The following is a 21,189-nucleotide window of genomic DNA, read 5'->3' as shown; positions in this document are numbered from 1 at the left end:
GCGGGGTGAGAGGGGAAGTTCCTGTGTATGTAATGTGTGACTGTGCCTGCGTGTATGTGTAAGTTCTTGTGTCTGTGTTTTGAGTGTGAAAGCCAGAGGCCAATGTCAATTTTTCTTTATTACTCCATCTTTTTTCTATAATTAATTTTGTTTTTCGACAATTTCATTATTGATTGATAGATATTTATATATACATGCAGACGTGTGTGTAACTCTATCATTCTGATTACTCTTGCATACATTTTATTTCCCTCTCACTTCCTACTTTTTTTTTTTTTTTTTTTTGAGTTCCTTGAAATGATTTCTCCTAGAACTTGCTCTTTAGGCCAGACTGGCCTTGAACTCATGGAGAGCTGCCTGCCTCTGCCTCCTGAGAGCCAGGATTAACCAAGTGTGCCACTACCACCTGGTCCCACTTCCTTTTTTTTTTTTTTTTTGTTTTTTTGAGACAGTGTTTCTCTGTAGCTTTGGAGCCTGTCCTGGAATTTGCTCTTATAGACCAGGTTGGCCTTGAATTTACAGAGATCTACCTGCCTCCCCAGTGCTGGGATTAAAGCCCCGTGCCACCACTGCCCAGCAGCCCCCCACTTTATTTCTTTTGACACAGGGTCTCTTATTAAACCGGAAGCTCACTACTTGAGCTAGCTGGCCATCAATCCCCCTATCTTCCTGTCTTTACCTCCACCCCAGCCTTTCCATGGATGTTAGGAATCCAAATGGAGGCACTCATGCTTACATAGCAAGTCATTGAGCCATCTCCTCAGGCATCCCTCTCCCCCATTTTGGATAACATCTGAAACCATAATGGGTTAATTGAAGGACTTTTGAAACTGGGTTAGGGGTTTAGCTCTTTCCTAAGTGCTTTCCTAGCATGCACAGGGCCCTAAACTCAATCCCTAGCCCTGTTCCCCTCACCACACACACATACTAAAACTCGGACCTAAGGATGAAGTAACTCAAGGTTTCAACTGAGGTTGTCCTAGATCTCCAACACTGCCAGAAATTCTTATTACTTTGTTAGTTTCCTGTGGGTGTCTACATGGTAGGTATGAGGTCCAAGATAGTTTTTGAGAGTTTGCTCCATATGGGTTCCAAAACTAATTCAAGTTGACAGGCTTGGCAGCAAGAACCTTTATTTGTTGGTCTTCTTTCTAGTTGGCTCACTAGAAATAATATATTATTTCTGTTTGTCTTAATTTTTAAAAAATTAGGTTTACTTACTTGATGTGTTTTGCCTGTGTATGTGTGTTTGAATGTTATATGCATGCCTGGTGCCAAAGGTCAGAAGAAGACATCAGATTCCCTGGAACTAGAATTACAGATGGTTGTGATCCACTGTGTGGGTACTGGAAACCAAACTTGGTTCCTCTGCAAGAGCAAGTACTCTTGCAATTTCTCAAGTCTTAATGTAGCCTCAGCATCATTTCTATGTGTTGGAACATTAAACTAGATCACTTCTTAACATCCTAGCCTGCATCCAGCAGTGATAGTGCACCCCTTTAATCACAGCACTAGGGAGGCAGAGGCAAGTGAATCTCTGAGGTTGAGGTCAGCCTGGTCTACAAGGGTGCATTCCAAGACAGCCAGGACTGTTAAACAGAGAAACTGTCTCAAAAAAAAAAAAAAAAAAAAAAGAAGAGGATGAGGGGGGGAGAAAGAGACTAGAAAATGGAGAGAGAATTGTTTTTTTATTCAGTGAGCCAGTTGAAACCTTTGTGGAAGGCCTTTCTTTCTTACCTTTCAACTGCGGCTTTCCAGTTTTTTTTTTTTTTCTATATCGTCATGTAGCTAACTGTTTGTACTCCTTCATATTTCTTCAGGGAAGTTGCAGACATTGGCAGTGCTGTTGCGGCAGCTTAAGGCAGAGGGCCACCGGGTGCTCATTTTCACCCAGATGACCCGGATGCTGGATGTATTAGAGCAGTTTCTCACCTACCATGGTCACTTATATTTGCGTCTGGATGGGTCTACTAGAGTTGAGCAGAGACAGGTAATTTAAGCATCCTTACCCTTTAGAGACTCCCCTCAGCTTTTGTTTCTTTTCTCAAACTTCCAGCTTAGAGAAGGGACCTTAAAAATTAAAAAGCCTTTGGTTTGTTTTGGGAATAAGTCTCCAAATACCATCTTTTTTCCCTTTCCTTTTAGGCCTTGATGGAACGGTTCAATGCAGACAAACGCATATTCTGCTTCATCCTTTCAACTCGAAGTGGGGGTGTGGGTGTGAACCTGACGGGAGCAGACACTGTTGTTTTTTATGACAGCGACTGGAATCCCACCATGGATGCTCAGGCCCAGGATCGCTGTCATCGAATTGGTCAGACTCGGGATGTCCACATCTATAGGTATTATTGCCCAGTCTTACCTCAATTTACTTCCTCTTTATATACAGGGAATCCTAATATATTTAGCTATTCACACCTCACTTCCATTTCCTAGGCTTATCAGTGAACGAACAGTAGAAGAGAACATTCTTAAGAAGGCAAATCAGAAGAGAATGTTGGGAGATATGGCCATTGAGGGAGGGAACTTCACTACAGCCTATTTTAAACAGGTACAAAATAAAATCCTTTGGTCTAGACAGAAGAGAACTTTTGTTCTTGAAGAGTTACCCCTGTTTGCTAGACAACTGTTGCTTTGACCTCCACATCTGTCTCTCAGTCTGCAGTGCCTCCATACCTCAAAGTTTTTTGCCCAGAAGTAATATTCCATTGATTGACCTCTTCCCTTCTGTTATATCCAATAGCAGACCATCAGAGAGCTGTTTGATATGCCTCTGGAAGAGCCACCTGGCTCATCTGCATCTTCTGTTCCTGAGGAGGAAGAGGAGGCTGTGGCCAGCAAGCAGACTCATATTTTGGAGCAGGTAACAAAAGAGGGGTCAATCCTAAAATAGTACTGCTGCTTAGATATATGTTGGCTTTCCTTTATATTTGAGTTTGTCCATGAGAAAGTACAGTTTCTGTTGGTTTCCAGTTTATAGTCAGTGGATTTTTGTTTTGTTTGATACTCTTTATTTGCTTGCTTATTTGTTTGTTTGTTTGTTTTGTTTTGTTTTTCGAGGCAGGATTTCTCTGTGTAACAGTCCTAGCTGTCCTAGAACTCGCCTCTGTAGACCAGGCTGACTTTTGAACTCCCTGAAATCTGCCTGCCTCTGCCTCCTGAGAGCCAGGATTAAAGATGTGCTCCACCACCACGCAGCTGATTTTCTTTTCTTTTTAAAGTTTATAATGTGATTATATAATTTCCTCCTTTTTTTTTTTTCCCTCCAAGCCTTACCCTCCTTGCTCTCATTCAAATTCATGGCCTCTTCGGCCCATTTAATATTACTCATGTATGTTTTCAGAGCTGAAAGTATTGGATAACCAATTGATGTGCTCTTCCCTGGGGAAGACGAGTCCTCCTGCTCTCATCCATCATTTCTTAGTTGCTTCTAGTTCTTTGTGTAGGACTGGGGCCTCGTGCTTTCTCCACCTACTTTGGCACATCTATTAGTGTTGTCCTGTTCAACTCATGCTTATGCAGTCATGTTGGTGAGACTTCTAACATTTGTAAGAGTCGGTCTTATAACAAATTGCCTGGTCTCTGGCTTTTACAATCTTTCTGCCCCCTCTTGCAAAGTGTCTCGGGCCTTAGATGTGGAGTTATTTTGTGGATATACCCTTTGGGACAGGGCTTCACTACTGCATTTTGATTGATTGCGATTTTTCTGGAAAGACATGTTTGGTTTTTGGTTTTTGTTTGTTGTTGCATGGTTTTTTGGTTTGTTCTTTGTTGTGGATTTTTGTCATTTTTTGTTTGGTTTGGGTTTTGTTTGTTTTTGGTTTTTTGAAACAGGTTTCCCTGTTTAGCCTTGGCTATCCTGGTACTCACTATGTAGACCAGACTGGCCTGGAACTCTCAAAGATCCACCTATCTCTTCCTCTGAAGTGCCAGGATTAAAGGTGTGCACCACCACCACCCAGCTCTTTTTAACTTTTTGAAAATTTTATTTATACTTTGTATGTCTCTGTATGGATATGCGCACCATAGCATACCCATCCAGAGATATACAAAGTAATAAATATAATTTTGTGGAGACCAGAGGACAGCTTGTAATAGTTGATTATCTCTTCACTGTGTGCATTCCAGTAATGAAAAGCAAGGATCTTTACCTGCCGAGTTATCTTCCCAGGCCAGATTTTAAGGGTTGTGTTGTAGGAGGAGGCCGCTTGTTTATTCCTAGCTGATCAACTTTGAAATAACTTCATAGAAACTATATTAATTAAATCACTGCTTGACCCATTAGCTCTAGCTTCTTATTGGCTCTTACATCTTAATTTAACCCATTTCTATTAATCTGTGTATCGCCACGAAGCTGTGGCTTACCGGGTAAAGTTCTGCCATCTTGTCTCTGATGGAGCAACATGGCATCTCTAAACTCCACCTTCCTTCTTCCAGCATTCAGTTTAATTTTCTCTGCCAACCAAAATTCTGCCTTCACAGGCCTAAGACAGTTTCTTTATTAACCAATGGTATTCACAGCATACAGAGGGTAATCCCACATCAGGTTTGTTTGGTTTGTTTGTTTGTTTGTTTGTTTGTTTGTTTGTTTGTAGACAGTGTCTACTTCCTGGAGTACAGAACAGGCTACAAATATGACTCAAGGGCTTCAAAAAGAAACTGGAGCCATGGGTGATCTGTGTGTGTCTGAGTCCAGCCTGGTCTATGGCTACACAGAGAGACTTGTTTCAAAATGGGGAAAAAGGATCTAGAGAGATGGCTTAGTTTTTAAAAGCACTTAACTGTTCTTACAAATGACCTAGGTTCAGTTCCCAGCACCCACATGCTGGTGCTCAATCATCTGCAGCTTTAGTTCCAGGGAATCCAGTACTCACCCTTTCCTGACCTCTTAAGGCATAAGGCGTACATACATACATACATGGAGGGCAACACTCCTACACATGAATCTAAAAGGTTGATTCCTGGGCCTCCATTTCAAAATGTACTAAACTGTAATTATTTATTTATTTATTATTATTTTTTTTTTTCCTTTGGTTTTTCGAGACAGGGTTTCTCTGTGGCTTTGGAGCCTGTCCTGGAACTAGCTCTTGTAGACCAGGCTGTCCTCGAACTCACAGAGATCTGCCTGCCTCTGCCTCCCAAGTGCTGGGATTAAAGGCGTGTGCCACCACTGCCCGGCTAAACTGTAATTCTTAAGTGCTGGATATAACTAAGCATTAACCTCTTGTATTTTTTTCAGAACCACCTGTAAGTGAGCCTATGGGGAAGGGTTTTGCTTGAGGTAAATGTGTCAAGATCTGATTTGATATTGTCCCTGGATTCAGCACCGTGGGTATTCTTGCTACTCTTAACCTAGAATAGCCACTGAATGAATCCCTAAGTTTATTAATGGGATCAAGAATAAAGGTGTTGCCCATTTTCTTATTAGTGAGGTTTAATGGAAAGAGATAGGTGCATCTTTTAAGTAGTAAACTATGTGTCTCAAAGCTTGGAGAACATTGATGGAAAAAAGTCACTTAGTTATGGTCATCTGCCTTTGCTAAATTTTGCAGGATATTATGTAGCATGCAATATGTTGTATAATTCTTAGAAAAATGGGAAGTAAACTACAGGTATGAAAGAGCATCTTGAAAGTACCTACCAGATACTTTCTGTTGCTGAGCATATGCTTTAGACTTTTTTTTTAACGTTTATTTAATTATTGTGTATGGGGAGGGTAAACACATGCCACAGCTTACATGTGGAGGTCAGAGGAGTTGTGGGAGTCAGTGATCTTTTAAAATGTGGGTTTCAAAGATTCAATTCTGGTTGTTAGGTTTGGTGGCCTTTGCCTTTACCCCCTAAGCTAATTCAGTGACCTATAGGCAGCTTCTCTTAGTGGGTTTGATGTGAATTTAATTATTGGTGGTGTGTGCTTGTGTGTACGTGTAGATTCATTAGTTTCTAGATTCTAGAAGAGAGCATTGGAATGAATCCCTGGAGATAGAGCTTGTGGGCTCAAAGTAGGTACTAGAACTGAAAGGATCTTCTGCAAGAACAATAGGTGTTCTTCTGAGCCATCTCTCCAGCTCTTAACTTTATGATCTTGTTCTTCATGTTTTTGTTGCTGGGAATGAAACCCAGGATTTAGGCAAATACTCTAACAGCTGCACCCTCAACTCATTCCTACTCCTTTTTTTTTTTTTTTTTTTTTTTTAAGAGAGAAACTCTAAGGCTAAATTATAAAAATTATAAAGGAAAGGAAGTAGAGAATAGGGGGCTCTAAAATAGTCATTTGTTCCCTAGTGGGAGAGCTAGTAAAAACCATTCTGTCTTGTGTTGAGCTTTGAGTTGCTTTGGTAGCTCTAGTGTTGCAGACCACTGCTGAGTTCAGCTTTAAATCTGTTTTTATATAAACTTGGATTCAAATGTTTTTTGTTTGTTTTTTGTTTTTACTTGAGATAGAGACTCACTGTTAGGGCTTGGCTGATAGGAATCTCTTTAGACCAGGCTGGTCTCGAACTCACAGGTATTCTACCTACTGTTGTCTCCTCAATACTGGGGATTAAAGGTGTGTACTGCCTCACCCAGCTGTCTCTGTTGTTTCTTCAGGAATATAATGCATGCGTTCAGGAGGCAGAGGTAGGTGGAGCTCTGTTAGTTCAAAGATAGTTTAAACATCAATGTCCAAGCAGGGCATAAATAGATAAATAAAATGTAATTACAAGATATTAATAGTTTATTTTGTTTTGTTTTGAGACAAGGTCTTGTCAAGTGTCTCTGGTTTTCCTGGAACATTTTGTGTATAGCAGACTGGCTTCAGACTTTCAGCAATCTTAGTTATACCTCCTGAGGGCTGAGATTATGGGCATGTACCTGCATCATGCCTTGAAAAGTTTGTAGTTTTATTGTTTTATTTAAAGAATTTTTTCCTTTTAATTATGTGTATATTATGTCTATGTGTGGGTAGTTACACAGGAGTGCAGGTACTATGAGAAGCCAGTGGGGTTGGAGTTCCCCTAGAACTGGAATTGAGCTATCTGATAGGTCTTCTGCAAGAGTGGTAAGCTTTCTCCAGTGCTGAGGCATCTCTCCAGCTCCATCCCCCTGTTTTTTCTTTGAATTTTTTTTATTTATTATATGCCTATCTGCCATCACATGCATATGGAGGTCAGAGAGCAAATTTCTAGAATCCATCCTTCCACTATGGGTTCTGAGGATCAAAGTCAGGCTGTCAGACTTGCTGGGCAAATGCCTTTAACCAGCCATTTTACTGCCCTCCAGATGCTTACATTTCTTATTTGTGTGTGTTTTGTTTTGCTTTTGTGTACCTTGAAGGCATTGTGTCGGGCAGAAGATGAAGAAGATATCCGTGCAGCCACCCAGGCCAAGGCTGAACAAGTGGCTGAACTTGCAGAATTTAATGAGAATGATGGGTTTCCTGCTGGTGAGGGAGAAGAGACCAGTCGGCCTGGGGCTGAGGAAGAAGAGATGTCCAGGGCTGAACAGGAAATTGCAGCACTTGTAGAACAGGTCAGTATAGATCCACTACTGCTTCTCTTCATCTGCCAAAACTTATGCCAGGACTCAGACCTTTCCTCCCCCATCTTTCTTGGTGATAATAAATACTGGTGATAGGCCCCGTACTCTTGGTCCTTCTGTTTATCCAGTTACTCTTCTCTACAGCTGACTCCCATTGAGCGCTATGCCATGAAGTTCCTAGAAGCATCATTGGAGGAAATAAGCCGAGAGGAGCTCAAGCAGGCAGAAGTAAGTCTTTCTGGGGAATGAGGTAGTGGGGAACTGATCATTTTTACTATGCCTGACTTTGCTCTACCTCTTGCTGACCATATTGGACTTCTTGTTGGTAGGAACAAGTGGAAGCTGCCCGAAAAGACCTGGATCAAGCCAAGGAAGAAGTGTTTCGACTGCCCCAAGAAGAAGAGGAAGGCCCAGGGGCTGGGGATGAGATGTCTTGTGGGACTAGTGGAGGCAGCCACCGGCGCAGTAAGAAAGTCAGGGCTCCTGAAAGGCTGGGAACTCGTGTCAGTGAGCGTCTTCGTGGAGCTCGGGCTGAGACTCAAGGAGCAAACCACACTCCTGTCACATCTACCCATCTTACCTGCAACACCATCATGCCTCCCCAGTGCAGCCCTGTGAGAGAACGAATTCCCAGGCCAGTGCCTAGGCCTCGACCTGCCCCCACTCCCACCTCTTCCCCTGCCCCTGCTCCTGCTTCCGCCCCTGCCCCTGCCCCTGCCCCTGCCCCTGCCCCTGCCCCTGCCTCCACACCCGCTCCTACTCCTGCTGTAACTTCTGCTCTAGCCCCAGCTCCCATACCCCTTTCAGCCCCAAATCCAGTAACCATTCCTGTCCACATCTTGCCTCCTCCTGCACCTCTGCTTCAACTTCCTCCATCTTGTTCTCCTAATTGCATCCCTCCTGCTTGTGCGCCAATACCCACTTGTGCCCCCTCACTAGCTCAAACCTCTCATTTGACCTCTTCACCAGCCCTACTTGATTCCCTTCCCATTTCCATCTCTCCTGGAGTTACCAACCTTCCCTTGGACTCAGGAGACGTAGAGCTGTGTGCACAAGAGTTGGTACCTATGGAGTCTCTAGAGCTGCCTGGAACCACCAATTCTGAGGCTTCCCTAGTTAGTCTTGCTCCTCCAAACGATCTTTTGCCAGGGCCTGTTGATACTCTACATGAGTCAGAGAAGAATGTTCTTCTAACTCCTGCACCCAGTTCAAACCTGGAGACTGACAGCATCCCCAATGGTCAGGAGCAGGAGGTGTTAGGTCCTGTCCAGGGGACCAGTCCCACACTGCTACCTGGTGGTGAGGAGTTCACCACAAGTCTGAGTGAGAGTAATGGGCTGGAGCTGCCACCCTCAGTGACATCTGATGAGCCACTTCAGGAGGTTTTGGAGGTTCACAGGAACTTGGAAAAAATGGGAGAGATTCAGATCCCAATCTCTAACCCAGAAAAGCCACAAGAACTTGTTAGAGCTGAGGTTATAGCCCCATCAACCTCATCTTCAGCCACCTCCTCTCCCGAGGGTCCTTCGCCTGCCCGTCCCCCACGGCGTCGCACCAGTGCTGATGTAGAAATCAGGGGTCAGGGGTCTGGCCGGGCAGGACAACCCCCAGGACCCAAAGTGCTTCGAAAGCTACCAGGACGGCTAGTAACTGTAGTGGAGGAGAAAGAGCTTGTGAGAAGGCGGCGACATCGAGCAGCTGCCAGCACCCTAGTTCCAGAAACTAGCACCAGTCCAGGAAGTCCATCAGCCCACAGCATATCAGGGCCAGAATCCTCACCTCCCAGCAGTGGGCCCTGTGAAGCTGCTCCATCATCCTCACTGTCTACCCCAACCCAGCATCCCTTCGTAGCTTGTCGTCACATTGAACTGGGTATGACTGGTGGGGGCAGCCCAGAGAATGGAGAAGGAGCAGAGCTTGCCATCACTCCACCTGCTGTGAAACGTCGGAGGGGGAGGCCCCCTAAGAAGAACAGGTCTCCAGCAGATGCTGGGAGAGGGGTGGATGAGACACCTTCATCCGTCTCTAAGGGGAAGGCCAATGGGGTTGACCCAGTTCCTGGGCCTGAGACAATAACTGTTGCAGAGCCTGCCCTCAGGTCTCAGGTTGTTCCTGGACCCCAGCCTCTTGGACCTGAACCAGTTCACAGACCAGAGCCCATCCTATCACCTGTGGAGAAAAGACGACGTGGGCGTCCCCCTAAAGCAAGGGATTTGCCTGTTCCTGGGACCATATCCTCTCCAGGGGATGGCAATTTAGAGAGCCGGACACAGCCACTCCCTTTCCCAGCCCTCCTGACGCCACTCCCACCACTCCTAGCCTGTCCCACTGCTGTCGCCAACACTGTCACCACTGTCACCATTTCAACATCGCCACCTAAGCGGAAGCGGGGTCGACCTCCCAAGAATCCACCATCACCACGGCCCAGCCAGCTCCCTGTCTTGGACACCGACAGCCCTTCTGTCCATGAGAGCTGTGGATCCGGGGTGCGGAGGCAACCCCTGGGCCAGGCGGAAAGTGAAGGCAGTTCCTCTGATGAGGATGGAAGCCGTCCTCTCACCCGCCTGGCCCGCCTACGACTTGAAGCAGAGGGAATGCGGGGACGAAAGAGTGAAGGGTCCATGGTGATGGCCGTAATTCAGGATGACCTGGATTTAACAGATAGTGGGCCAAGTGGGTTAGAACTGACACCACCTGTGGTCTCATTAACTCCCAAATTTCGCTCAACCCGTCTGCGTCCAGGGTCTCTAGTTCCCCCACTAGAAACTGAAAAAATGCCTCGCAAAAGGTCAGGGGCTCCAGTCGGGAGTTCTGGGATGGCAAAGCGGGGCCGCTTGCAGCCCCCAAGTCCCCTGGGGCCTGAGGGTTCAATAGAGGAGTCAGAGGCAGAAGCCTCAGGTGACGAGGAGGAAGGAGATGGAACCCCACGCCGCCGAACTGGTCCCCGCAGGCTCGTTGGGACCACCAACCAAGGGGACCAGCGTATCCTGCGTAGTAGTGCTCCTCCCCACCTGTCTATCCCTACTATTAGTCACAGAGGTCGCAAGGCCAAGACGTGAGTGGGTAGGCTCTTCACTTAGGTATTCCACCATGGTCGCTTCCCCATGCCCAGGCCTGACTCTGTTAACCACTACTTGAAGTCTGAGGGGGGAAAACCTCCTGGGAGACATGGGGGGCTGTCTCCCTTTCCACCAAAGTAGGGGGTAGGTAACTGGTTGTCATGGAAATGGGGCTTGTCACAACTCCCCTTCTACCCTACATGGCTGGGCAGTGTTAAGGGTGGCAAGGTAGTCTCTGACCCCACCCCCTTGTACTTGATTCCCCAGCTGTCTTTCACAGCCTCAAACCCTTAGGGAAAAGGGGGAGGGGCTTTTCTTCAATGAGGTGGGGTGGGTTTGGTTTTTTTTTTTTTTTTTTTTTTTAAAGAAAACATAATAAACTTAGTTTCTGTACAAGCATCCGTGTAAGGAGGCTTCTGATTTTATGGTCTGGTGGAGGGTTGGGTGGGAACTTGGATGTAATTTTTCACCTCCCTCTTGCAATGATCCCATACCTAATCTTTAATACAAGATTGTATACTTTTAAGTCAGAACTTAACTCCTCTCTCAGTCAAGAAAAGGGAAGGTTGTCAGATACGATCTGTTAGGCTGGTAGTTCCTCAGTTCACTCAGACATACTCTTTTCTCTGACTCTTGAACTTGCCCTCAGCTCCCCACACCTTGGAGTCCCTTTCACCCTCCTTGCTCAGGTGCTTCCTTACACTCCTTTCTTCAGAAAGCAGGCATCCTCCACTTGCTTCATGCCTTGGCCCTCCTCTGCTCTCCATCTAGCCAAACTGGTTTGAGTTGGTCATGCCCCTTCCCAGCTCCCTGGGCTCTTCACATGGTGGCTGGCCCCACAACTCTACCTTGGCTTGGCTTGGAGCCATGAGTCAGCTTCATCTCCACCCAAGCCAAATCAAACCTGAGGCAGGAGCCGAAACTCACAGTCCCTCAAAGCCTATAGCCAGGTAAGAACCTGTTCATGTTTATAGTTTCTGAGCTTAACTCCCTGGGCCCTCTTGGGCTCTTCTCATTGGCTGACACTTCAGTTCTTGCCTCAACTTGCACTGCAGCTTTGCTACACATCCTTTTGTGCTCTGTCTCATTCTGTGCAGTCCCTTGTGCTTGGCGAACCACAGGTGGTTTCACTTTGTCTAAGTCGTAGGAGAATGATTGAGCATGAGAGTGGAAAGGTATTGTGATATGCATAGAGGGCCTGAGAAGGAGTGAGAAAAAGGCACTATGCAGGTGTCTGTGTGGGCAGTGAGGCCATTTGGACTCTGACATAGTTTGATTTGTCTTGCGCGGCATGGGTTAAAATGAAGAGAGAAGGTGGCAGGAAGGCATCATAACAAAGCTATGTTCAGGGTTTGGGTTTTTTGTTTTGTTATGTTTTTGTTTTGAGACAGGATCTCCTGTATCCTCAAACTCCAAGCTAGCAATGCTGGTCTTGAACTCTTGATCTTTCTGCTTCAACCAGAATCGGGATTATAGATGTCTGCCACTACTATTGGGTTAGTTGTTTAAGGTTTTTGTTTTTGTTTTTTTATAAAAATCAAGAAAAGAAAAGATCTTAACTGTGTGATATTTTTTTCCCCTCCTTCCCTTCCTCCCCAGAACTGTTTTCATGCTGGGTGTGGTGTCACTTGCCTTTAATCCCAGCACTACCACTCAGGAGGTAGAGCCAGGGGAATCTCTGAGTCCTAGGCAGCCTGGTCTACATAGTGAGTTCCTGGACAGCCAGAACTATGTAGAGAAACCCTGTTCAAAAAGAATTATCCTAGCACAAGGGAACAAAGGTAGGCGATCTCTGTATTTGAGGCAGCCTTGTCTACATACTGAATTCCAGGCCAACCAGGGAGAGCTAAATGGTGAGACCCTATCTCAAAACAAAACAAGGCACTTTAAAAGGTTTTGAGATTCTGTATCCTGTTTCTCAGTATGCATGTCAGTTTGCTGCTTTGTGCTTATCAAACTACGAGTATATTCACATGTCTGCCTTCAAAGACTCAGACTCTTACAGTGAAGGAAAGCAGTCCATCCATGTACTTAATAGTCTCCTGCCTTGAGTCATTGGAGAAATTTCCCAGTACAACATTTCTAAGTATAGGGGTAGGACAGTAGACAGCATGCTTTGAGAAGGGTGGAGTCACCACACCAGAACAAGAGCTCATTTGTTGGGCTTAAAAATACCTTGACTATATCGCCCACAGGTGATGGAGGACGAGGAGAATGCAGCGGAGAGCTTGATGAGCAACATGGAAGCTGCTCATTCTCCATCCCCTATCCACTGCTGCTGGCTCCGCCTCCGATACTTGGCAGCTACTAGCATTATCTGTGGCTGTTCTTGCCTGGGAGTCATGGCTCTTGTGTTTGCTGTCAAGGTGAGGAATAAAATTTCTATGGGTACGGGGGTGGGTATAAGAAAATGATTTTGTGTATCTGATCGGTCTACAATTAAACAGTTACTAAATACCTAGTGATGCTTAGTGCCTGAATAGGAATACATTCAAAGGATCCATGTCTTAATGAAAGAGATAGCTGTAAAAAAGGATAATTAGTAGAGTGCAGCTCACCAATACTGTGGTACAGGGGAAGCACAGGGTACTTTAAGAACAAAGGAACAAGGAAAGTTATTTGTTGAGGGGGGTTGGAGTGAATCTTTTAGAGTTAAGTGGCTTCCAAAGGACATAAAAGACAACAAGGAGAAGGTAATATTAAGGGGTGAATGAGGGTAAAAGGATAATCCAGATAACAGCAGCAGTGAGCACTGGTGTGGGCTAAATGAGGAGTACTGAAGATTGACACCAAAGATCTAGATTCCTGAGGGCTTCCAATTCTGTACTTGGGAACTGTGACTTTATTTCAAATACTAGAGAGCAATGTAAAAATTACTTCAGGGGAGTGACATGGCCAGATTGTGTTTTAGGAGGATCTACTCAAAACCTCCTTCGAGGTTGAACCACAAGGGGCAAAACTAGAGGCAGTTGAGTAGTGACCCTCCTCCATCAATGAGAGCAATATCCAGGATCTGGAAGAAGTTCAGTTGCTAAAGATTCACCTGTCCCCTTTTTGTGACTGGGGTGGGGATGGCATTACTAGGAATTGAGCCCAGAGCATTGCCCATGGTTAAGTGCATTGTCACTGAGTTCAGCATACATGTATGCCTCCTGAAAGACTATTCAAGTTAGCATAACATTCTGGGATTTTCTCACCCCTAGTTATATATATCTTGACAGTCATATATATATATGCTGGTACCATAGGGATTTCACTGGGGCAAACTCATAAAAAAGAATCCTTGATGATGAAAATGATGATACCTATTGGACCCTGAGTGATCTGACTGGATGTGACTCACTTGAGTCATGAATTTCAAATTCTGAATGAATGAGCATAGGACAGATAGAAAATAATGGGACTAGACGGACTTGAAAGTATTTTCCAGTCCAGAAATGTAATTTAGCAGAGTACTTGGCTCGTGTGCCCCAACCCTGCTTTTGGCACCATACCATAAAACCAGCCAAAGTCATTAAACAGCACTTTCCCCAGCGCAGTCTTCTAAGCTGACTGTGGCCAATTGAAAGGTAAGCAGGAAGGTAGTGAATGGTTTGTGTTGTAGATGAGAAGAAAGACAAATGAAAGGATGTAAGATGTTTGGATGTGCAGTCATGAGCTGTGATAGATCAAAGAGTGAAATGGGCAGTGGACACTTTGGGACTGAAGCAGGGGGAGAATCTAACCAAGAACCTGCCCCCACAGGCAGAAGAGCGGCATAAGGCAGGCCAGTCGGAGGAAGCCATATACTGGGGGGCCCGGGCCCGGAGACTCATTCTGGCCAGTTTTGCTGTCTGGTTTGCTGTCCTTGTTCTGGGTCCCCTGCTGCTGTGGCTTCTCTCCTACACCATTGCGCAGGCTGAGTAATCTGGATGGCCTTTGCTGAGAGCCAGTCAAGACCTGGATCCAGTCCAACAGTGCAGCAGTGCTCGGTTCTGATGACAGGAGTGGTTCGTGGTTCTTCCTGTCTAGAAGGACGTTGCCTTTCTCGGGAGCCATTGGAAGAGCCCATCTAGGCTACTCAAAGCACCTGAGACTTCACGGGGAGGTCAGCCTGCTCTGTTCTTTCATTACCCTCTGCTTTGTCTCCCCTGCCCCTCCATCCTAGGAGCCTCCATTCAGAGAAATTGTTGAAAACCAGGCTTGATTTTATTAGAATTTGTTTTTTAATAAAAATCTTTTTTGGTGGTGAAATATTGTCTTAATTGTTTTTTTTTTCCTGCTTTCCCTTGGGCATTTGATAAAGGCAAGACTCATACATCTAAGCCTTCGTCTGCCTTCTAACCTCTATCTAGTTGCCCTAAGAGAAGGATAGGATGATATATATATATATATATATATATGTGTGTGTGTGTGTGTGTGTGTGTATATATATATATATATATATACTTTTGTTGGAAGTTTCCCTTGGAGAGAAGGTGGGAACAGCTTCTTATCTGTCAGCCATGACTCTTAAGTCAGACAAAATAGTAATGGTAGCTAGCACACATTTATTGAATAGTTGCTGCTAGGCTATGCTCCAGGCACTGTTTATTTCTTCTGAGTCCTCACAGTGACTCAATAGTAGGTACCATTGTTCTTTATAGTTAAGGAAACGTGTGTGTGTGTGTGTGTGTGTGTGTGTGTGTGTGTGTGTCCTTGTGTGTGTGTGTGTGTGTGTGTGTGTGTGTGTGTGTGTCCTTGGTCCGAAAACTTGAAAATAAAAAAGGTAGGTTGAATTAAAATGGACAGTTTGATTCCAGAGGGATGAAAAGATAAGATTACAAGAACATTCACCTTTTATACTGACTGTTATATGATTAAGTATATTTTATATTCTTTATCTTGGGGTCTGCAAATGTACATATATGGGGAGGGATATGTTTCTGGGTTTTTATTTTGGTGGTTTGCGTTTTTTTGTTTGTTTAGTTGGTTGGTTTTTTGTTGTTGTTGTTGTCAGATTATGCTCAGAGTTGCTGTGCCAGTGCTGGAATTACTGGTGTGCAACACCATGCTTGACTGTTGTTGTTGTTATTTTTCTTATTGCTGTTTTGTGTTCTAACATAACGAGGTCATGTTGCCCATTCTGGCCTCAAATTTGATCCTCCTGCTTCTGCCTCCGGAGAATTACAAAATTAATTATGGTAGAATTATAGATGAATACCATCACATTCAGCTTAAATATTTTCTTAAAGTTTTGAAACATAACCCACAAGCAGATTTCCAGACAAATATACAGTTTAAATTAACACCTAGCCAATACCTGAAGGCTGTTTTCCAAATTGATTGTTGTCAGCACTGTGAAGCCTTAATACCTTCTAATCATTTATCACAAGTAGCTACTATTCTGACTTCTCACAATGTGATTTTGCTTGAATTTGCTTTAGAGAGATGACAATCAACCAGTCAAGAAATAAATGTTTGTGGCGCACACCTTTAATCCCAGCACTCGGGAGGCAGAGGCAGGCGGATCTCTGGGAGTTCGAGGCCAGCCTGGTCTACAAGAGCTAGTTCCAGAACAGGCACCAAAGCTACAGAGAAACCTTGTCTCGAGGGGTAAAATAAAGAAATGTTTAAATTGGGATATATGGGCTGGGTGGTGGTGGTGGCGCACCTCTTTAATCCCAGTACTTGAAAGGCAGAGATAGGAGAATCTCTGGAGTTTGAGGCCAGGCTGGTTACAGAACAAGTTTCAGGGCAGCCCGGACTGTTACACAAAGAAACCCTGTATCAAAAAAACAGAAAGGAGGGGAGGGTGTTATATGAAGGCTAGAGAAACCTTCCACAGTTGAGAACACTTGTTTTTGCTGCAGACCTGGGTTTCCTTCCCTGTAGCTACATGCTATTCCCACCTCCATAATGGCAGTTCCAGGAGTTTCTAGTGCCTTCTGATCTCTACAGGGCAAACATTCTTTTTTTTTTTTTTTTATTATGTATACAATATTCTTTCTGCATGTATGCCTGAAGGCCAGAAGAGGGCACCAGACCTCATTACAGATGGTTGTGAGCCACCATGTGGTTGCTGGGAATTGAACTCAGGACCTTTGGAAGAGCAGGAAATGCTCTTAACCACTGAGCCATCTCTCCAGCCCCCCAGGGCAAACATTCTTACACAATATATATATGCATATATACACACAAAAATCTTAAGGGGAGGGCTGGACTTTATAGAGATGTAGTCATATATCTTTTTTGTCTTTGCTCTTAGTATTGCATTGTGAGTATTGTATATAGCTGTAGTTTTGTTGCTATGTTATATGAATGCATTATAATTTGTTATTTTTCTGTTGGTAGCATTTGGGGGTGTTTACAATTCATGAACATTATAGAACTATGCTACTATGGATGTCCTTGTACCTTACCCCCTCATCGCTTTTAACACAGGGTCTAGCTATCTGAGAATTCACTGTTCAACGAGGCTGGCCTCCTGTGCATCGCCATGCCTGCCTGGCTCTTGTACTTGTCTTTTGAAGTTTATGTGCCTCACAAATAGAATTTTGAGTGACCTTACCATAATTCAGAAAGAAAACAGAAAAGATAGAGCTAAACAAATTAGAGATGCATATACTGATGAGAAAGAGAGAGAGGCACATGATGTCTGTCTTCAGTGTTCCAAAGCCCTGTGTTACTTCTGGAGAGACGGGACTAAATATGTTCACCCTAGATAAGACACCAACAGCAGACCAAGGAAACAGTTCAAATCTAGTGTGATGAACCAGTGAGTTTATTGGGGTCATTTACAGGAACATGGTAACTCAAAAGTAGCTATATTATTGAAAAATCCACCTCACCATGGAAAATAGCTCATGAACACTGCACCTCTGCAGCTCGTTGATCAAGAGGTTTTCTCCACAGTAGTTGCCTACTGATTGTACAACTTAAAAGGAGGACTTCATGGGTCTTACCTTTCTCAGTTTCCTCATTCCTAAGGGCCTCCTTTCTCTTGAGGGGAGCATCTTTCAGTTAGACCGAAACAGCTGTACAACACTCCACCGCTTTAGTTCTGATACATCGATTTCACCTCTTTGAGGACATTCCCTGGGGAATTTTTTTTGGCAGGGAGGGGTGTTTGGGTGGCTTGTATGATAGCTATGTCTGATCAGTTTTCTTCCATTTGTAGTTGAGAATTGCCACAATGCCATAGCAACAGTCACTTATTTTCAGTAGCTTGAGTTGCTCTGAGTGTCTGCCATCACTGCAAAAAGTTTACTGGGCTAGACAGATGACTTTGCAGTTAAGATCCATATCACCCTTGCAGAGAGGTTCTGGCTTCAATTCCTAGCACTCTCGTTACCAACTTCGAACCCGCCCAAGGGAATGCTGTTCTCTGGCCTCCGCCACAGCTATATACATGTATACATATATGTGCATACACATAATTTAAAGTAAAAAAAAATGTTTTTTTTTTGTTTTGTTTTTTAGTTGTCCTGGAACTCACTCTGTAGACCAGGCTGGTCTTGAACTCACAGAGATCACCTGCCTCTGCCTCTCAAGAGCTGGGATTAAAGGTGTGTTCCACTACCACCTAGCTAAAGTAAAAAAAAATTTTAAGTTTCTTTTTATAATTGAGGCAAGCAAAAATCATTGTCACCCTCATTGTACCTTCTGGTGTTTTTCCTTGTTGTTGTTTTCTTTTTTCGTTTCGTTTTGTTTTGTTTTTTGAGGTAGGGTTTCTCTACGTAGCCCTGACTGTCCTGGACCCCACTTTGTAAACCAGACTGACCTTGAACTCAGAGATCCTCCTGTCTCTGCCTCCTGTGCTGGGATTAAAGACTTGCACCACCACGGCCCAGCTGGTGTTTTTGTTTTTTGGTTTTTCTGTTGTTGTTGTTTCCCTAAAAAGCTAGCCAGCAGGAATGGGAGCTCATGACTCAGTTCAGCCTGATTTCTCCATATCCTACAACTAATGTGGTGTTTCAGCAACAGAACTGCCAACTAGTTTTGGGATACAAACAACAGCAATGACAGACAAGATCTCCTGAGTAAATTGGGAACCTAGGAATCTTAGGAGAGGGTAGAAGGGGAAGGGAGAAGAAGGGAGGGTAACAGGGAAAAATATATAACTCAAAAAAAAAATTTTAAAAAGTCTCATCAGAAACTCAATGTGGGGTTAATTTCATTGACAACTTCCATTTTCATTGGAGATATAGTCTTAAAATAGTTAAATTCTTTTAGTTGGATATTGTGTTCTAGAAGTACATGTAATTGAGACAAAGACATTCTCCACCTAAATCACCAATAAATAAAATAAATTAAAAAACCAGCCTTTAAGGTTTGCAGGGCTTCAGTGGTCTTCGTTGCAACAGCTCTGAGAATACAGTTCGTCCCTGGCACCATGGTTTCAGAGTGTCACTTTCTAAACACTGGGTACCCCTGCTGAAATTACTTTATTGTTGTTGTTACTGCTCTTCCAGATGTTTCCCAAGTCTGTGAGACAGTACAGGGTTAGCATTATATATAATTGTAACACAAGGGCCGGCTTGTTGGGGTATCTGTCCCGCCTGGTACCCCACAGTCAGCAAGTCCCAGAGAAAATCAATCACACAGAGATCTCTATAAGTTATAAAGCTGATTGGCCCATTAGGTCAGGCTTCTTATTAGTCCTTGTAACTTATATTAAACCATTATCATTATCTATGTTAACCATATGGCTTGGTACCTCTTTCAGCTGTCAGCTCACATGTTGTTGCCTCTTCGGTGGTGGTCTGCGCGGGAATAGCGGAGAGAGCCTCCTGTTTTCCCAGAATACTCCCAGTCTCTTTGCTCCACCCCTACTTCCTGTCTGGCTTTCCCGCCTATACTGCCTGCCTGGCCAATCAGCGTTTTATTAAAATATGATTGACAGAATACAGACAATTCTCCCACACCATTTCCCTCTTTTTTTTTTTTTTAAACAAAGGAAAATACTCATAGTTCATTTTTTGGGAATGTGGGAGTAGTATTCCAGGCTACTTCCTGCTGGTAGGGGACGCTGATAATCTTATGGGGAACTAAAGAAAATTATTATCAAGTCCTGACTGGAGTATCCTGTGAGTCTTGATCATCTCAGGCAGCAGTCTTGAACCTGTTCTGAATGAAGAATTCTGTCATCTGGGCCATCTGTTCCTATCGGAGATTTCTCAGGTGGTCTTCCTTTATTGAACCTGATTTTTCTTAACTCAAAATGAATCCACAGCCTCTCATTTTCTGTGGAAACAAAAACAAAATCTCTTCTCCAAAGTAACATACCTTTTGACTTCAATTTTGAAGCCAAGGTATTTTCAAAATACCTATCTTGGATTAATTTCGCAGCATTTATAAGCAAATGTCGTTTGGCGACTGTTGCTCCTTCCTCAGCATTCAAACAATTCAAAGAGAGCATAATAACACACAGTATCAAGATTCTCTGTGTATTTTCCATCTTTATGCGGCTTTATTTCAACCTCTATTTCTTTTAATTTTACTTTTAACTTTTGGCTTTTTGAGACAGATTCTCTGTATATATCTTTGTCCTGGAATAACTCTGTAGACCAGGCTGTCCTTGAACTCACAGAGATTCCTCTGTCTCTGCCTCCCCAGTGCTGGGCTTAAAGGTGTATGCCACCACACCTTGAACTCACAGAGATCTGTCTGTCTCTGTCTCCCAGGCATTGGGATTAAAGGCGTGTGCTACCACACCTTGAAGTCACAGAGGTCAATCTCTACCTCTGTCCCTTGAAGTCACAGAGGTCAATATGCCTCTGCCTCCCAGGCATTGGGATTAAAGGTGTGTACCACCACACCCTATTTCTCCCTTTCTTTCTTTTTTATTTTTAAGAACTTTAACCTTCAGCCTGCATATATTTTTAACACACTGTAAACCATTTAGAGGTTTTCTTCATATTTGAATCTCTCTTTACTGTATGTCTCTCTTTTTCTGACCACATGAGTCTTTAAGGAGAGGACTAAAACTGTGGCTTTTACGGCTGGAATTAGCCCATTCCTTAGCTTTCCAGCCTCATGGCTGAGGTACTGACTGCAGCCATTTTGATTGCCACAACTCTTGGCGTTTCAAGGTCCCTGCCAGCAAGCAAGCTGCAACATTCCGCTCACAGACCACACTCAGTCGGACTGCCTGCCTGAAAGAGTCAGAGTTTGCCCTGGCAGGACAGACCAGAAAGCCGGCATTTCAAAATGGCACAGCTTTTTTCCTGCTACAGCTGAAAACCGAAAAGCATGCATTCAGCTTTTCATCAACACCGTTTAAGTGTTTCATGGCAATACCTCTTAAAAGTGCTGCAGGGTTTTGCAGCTAAAGCTGAGTCAGGAAGTCTCTCAGTCTTGCTTGCTTCTAGCAAGCAAAGTAGATCCGAGAAATAGCTGCTACCAAGAAAACATGCTTTACTCTATTTTTTCCCAAGCTTTCTGTGGATTCAGTTATCCACGTGGTCACCATATGTAACATGAGGGGCCGGCCTGTTGGGGTTTCTGTCCCACCCGGTACCCCACATCCGGCAAGCCCAAAGAAAATCACACACAGGACTCCATAAGATTATAAACTGATTGGCACTTAGCTCTGGCTACTTATTAGCTCTTATAACTTATGTTACCCCATATAATGAAACTTTTATCA

General features: G+C 44.0%; 2 protein-coding genes across 9 annotated transcripts in view; both read left to right on the top strand.

Annotated features, from left to right (window-relative positions):
* Srcap (Snf2 related CREBBP activator protein) overlaps positions 1-10,951 on the top strand; it is a 49,747-nt gene extending 38,796 nt beyond the window's left edge. For all 6 annotated transcript variants that reach the window (XM_085693134.2, XM_048455012.3, XM_048455013.3 and 3 more), the window contains 7 exons: positions 1,821-1,990; positions 2,146-2,342; positions 2,437-2,551; positions 2,744-2,863; positions 7,318-7,512; positions 7,666-7,749; positions 7,851-10,951. In XM_085693134.2, the coding sequence (XP_085549260.2) occupies positions 1,821-1,990; positions 2,146-2,342; positions 2,437-2,551; positions 2,744-2,863; positions 7,318-7,512; positions 7,666-7,749; positions 7,851-10,580 (3,611 nt within the window). In that variant the 3' untranslated portion in view covers positions 10,581-10,951. The remainder of the gene's footprint in view (positions 1-1,820; positions 1,991-2,145; positions 2,343-2,436; positions 2,552-2,743; positions 2,864-7,317; positions 7,513-7,665; positions 7,750-7,850) is intronic.
* A 72-nt stretch (positions 10,952-11,023) lies between these two features.
* Tmem265 (transmembrane protein 265) lies at positions 11,024-14,813 on the top strand. 3 transcript variants are annotated; one of them, XM_048455014.3, is made up of 3 exons: positions 11,024-11,530; positions 12,776-12,946; positions 14,325-14,813. In XM_048455014.3, exons 2-3 carry the CDS (start codon positions 12,779-12,781, stop codon positions 14,484-14,486), a joined length of 330 nt encoding a protein of 109 aa, XP_048310971.1. In that variant the 5' UTR covers positions 11,024-11,530; positions 12,776-12,778; the 3' UTR covers positions 14,487-14,813. The 3 variants fall into 3 exon arrangements, with proteins under 3 accessions (XP_048310971.1, XP_085549261.1, XP_087764545.1); XM_085693135.1 differs by lacking the exon at positions 11,024-11,530 and adding an exon at positions 11,537-11,755; XM_087908419.1 differs by lacking the exon at positions 11,024-11,530 and adding an exon at positions 11,762-12,076.
* Positions 14,814-21,189: the final 6,376 nt, after the last annotated feature.

The sequence above is a fragment of the Myodes glareolus genome, chromosome 7, assembly GCF_982192425.1.
Source record: "Myodes glareolus chromosome 7, mMyoGla1.1, whole genome shotgun sequence".
Taxonomy (NCBI): domain Eukaryota; kingdom Metazoa; phylum Chordata; class Mammalia; order Rodentia; family Cricetidae; genus Myodes; species Myodes glareolus.
Note: the sequence above shows the minus strand (reverse complement) of the source record. Positions and strands in the feature narration are given on the sequence as shown.

Bases quoted from the DNA above. Each gene is read 5' to 3' on its own strand.
- Tmem265 (XM_085693135.1), top strand. From the start codon at position 11,732: ATGATTGAGCATGAGAGTGGAAAG. The intron at 11,756-12,775 runs GTATTGTGATAT...TATCGCCCACAG, and splicing joins TTGAGCATGAGAGTGGAAAG to GTGATGGAGGACGAGGAGAA. The intron at 12,947-14,324 runs GTGAGGAATAAA...CTGCCCCCACAG, and splicing joins CTCTTGTGTTTGCTGTCAAG to GCAGAAGAGCGGCATAAGGC.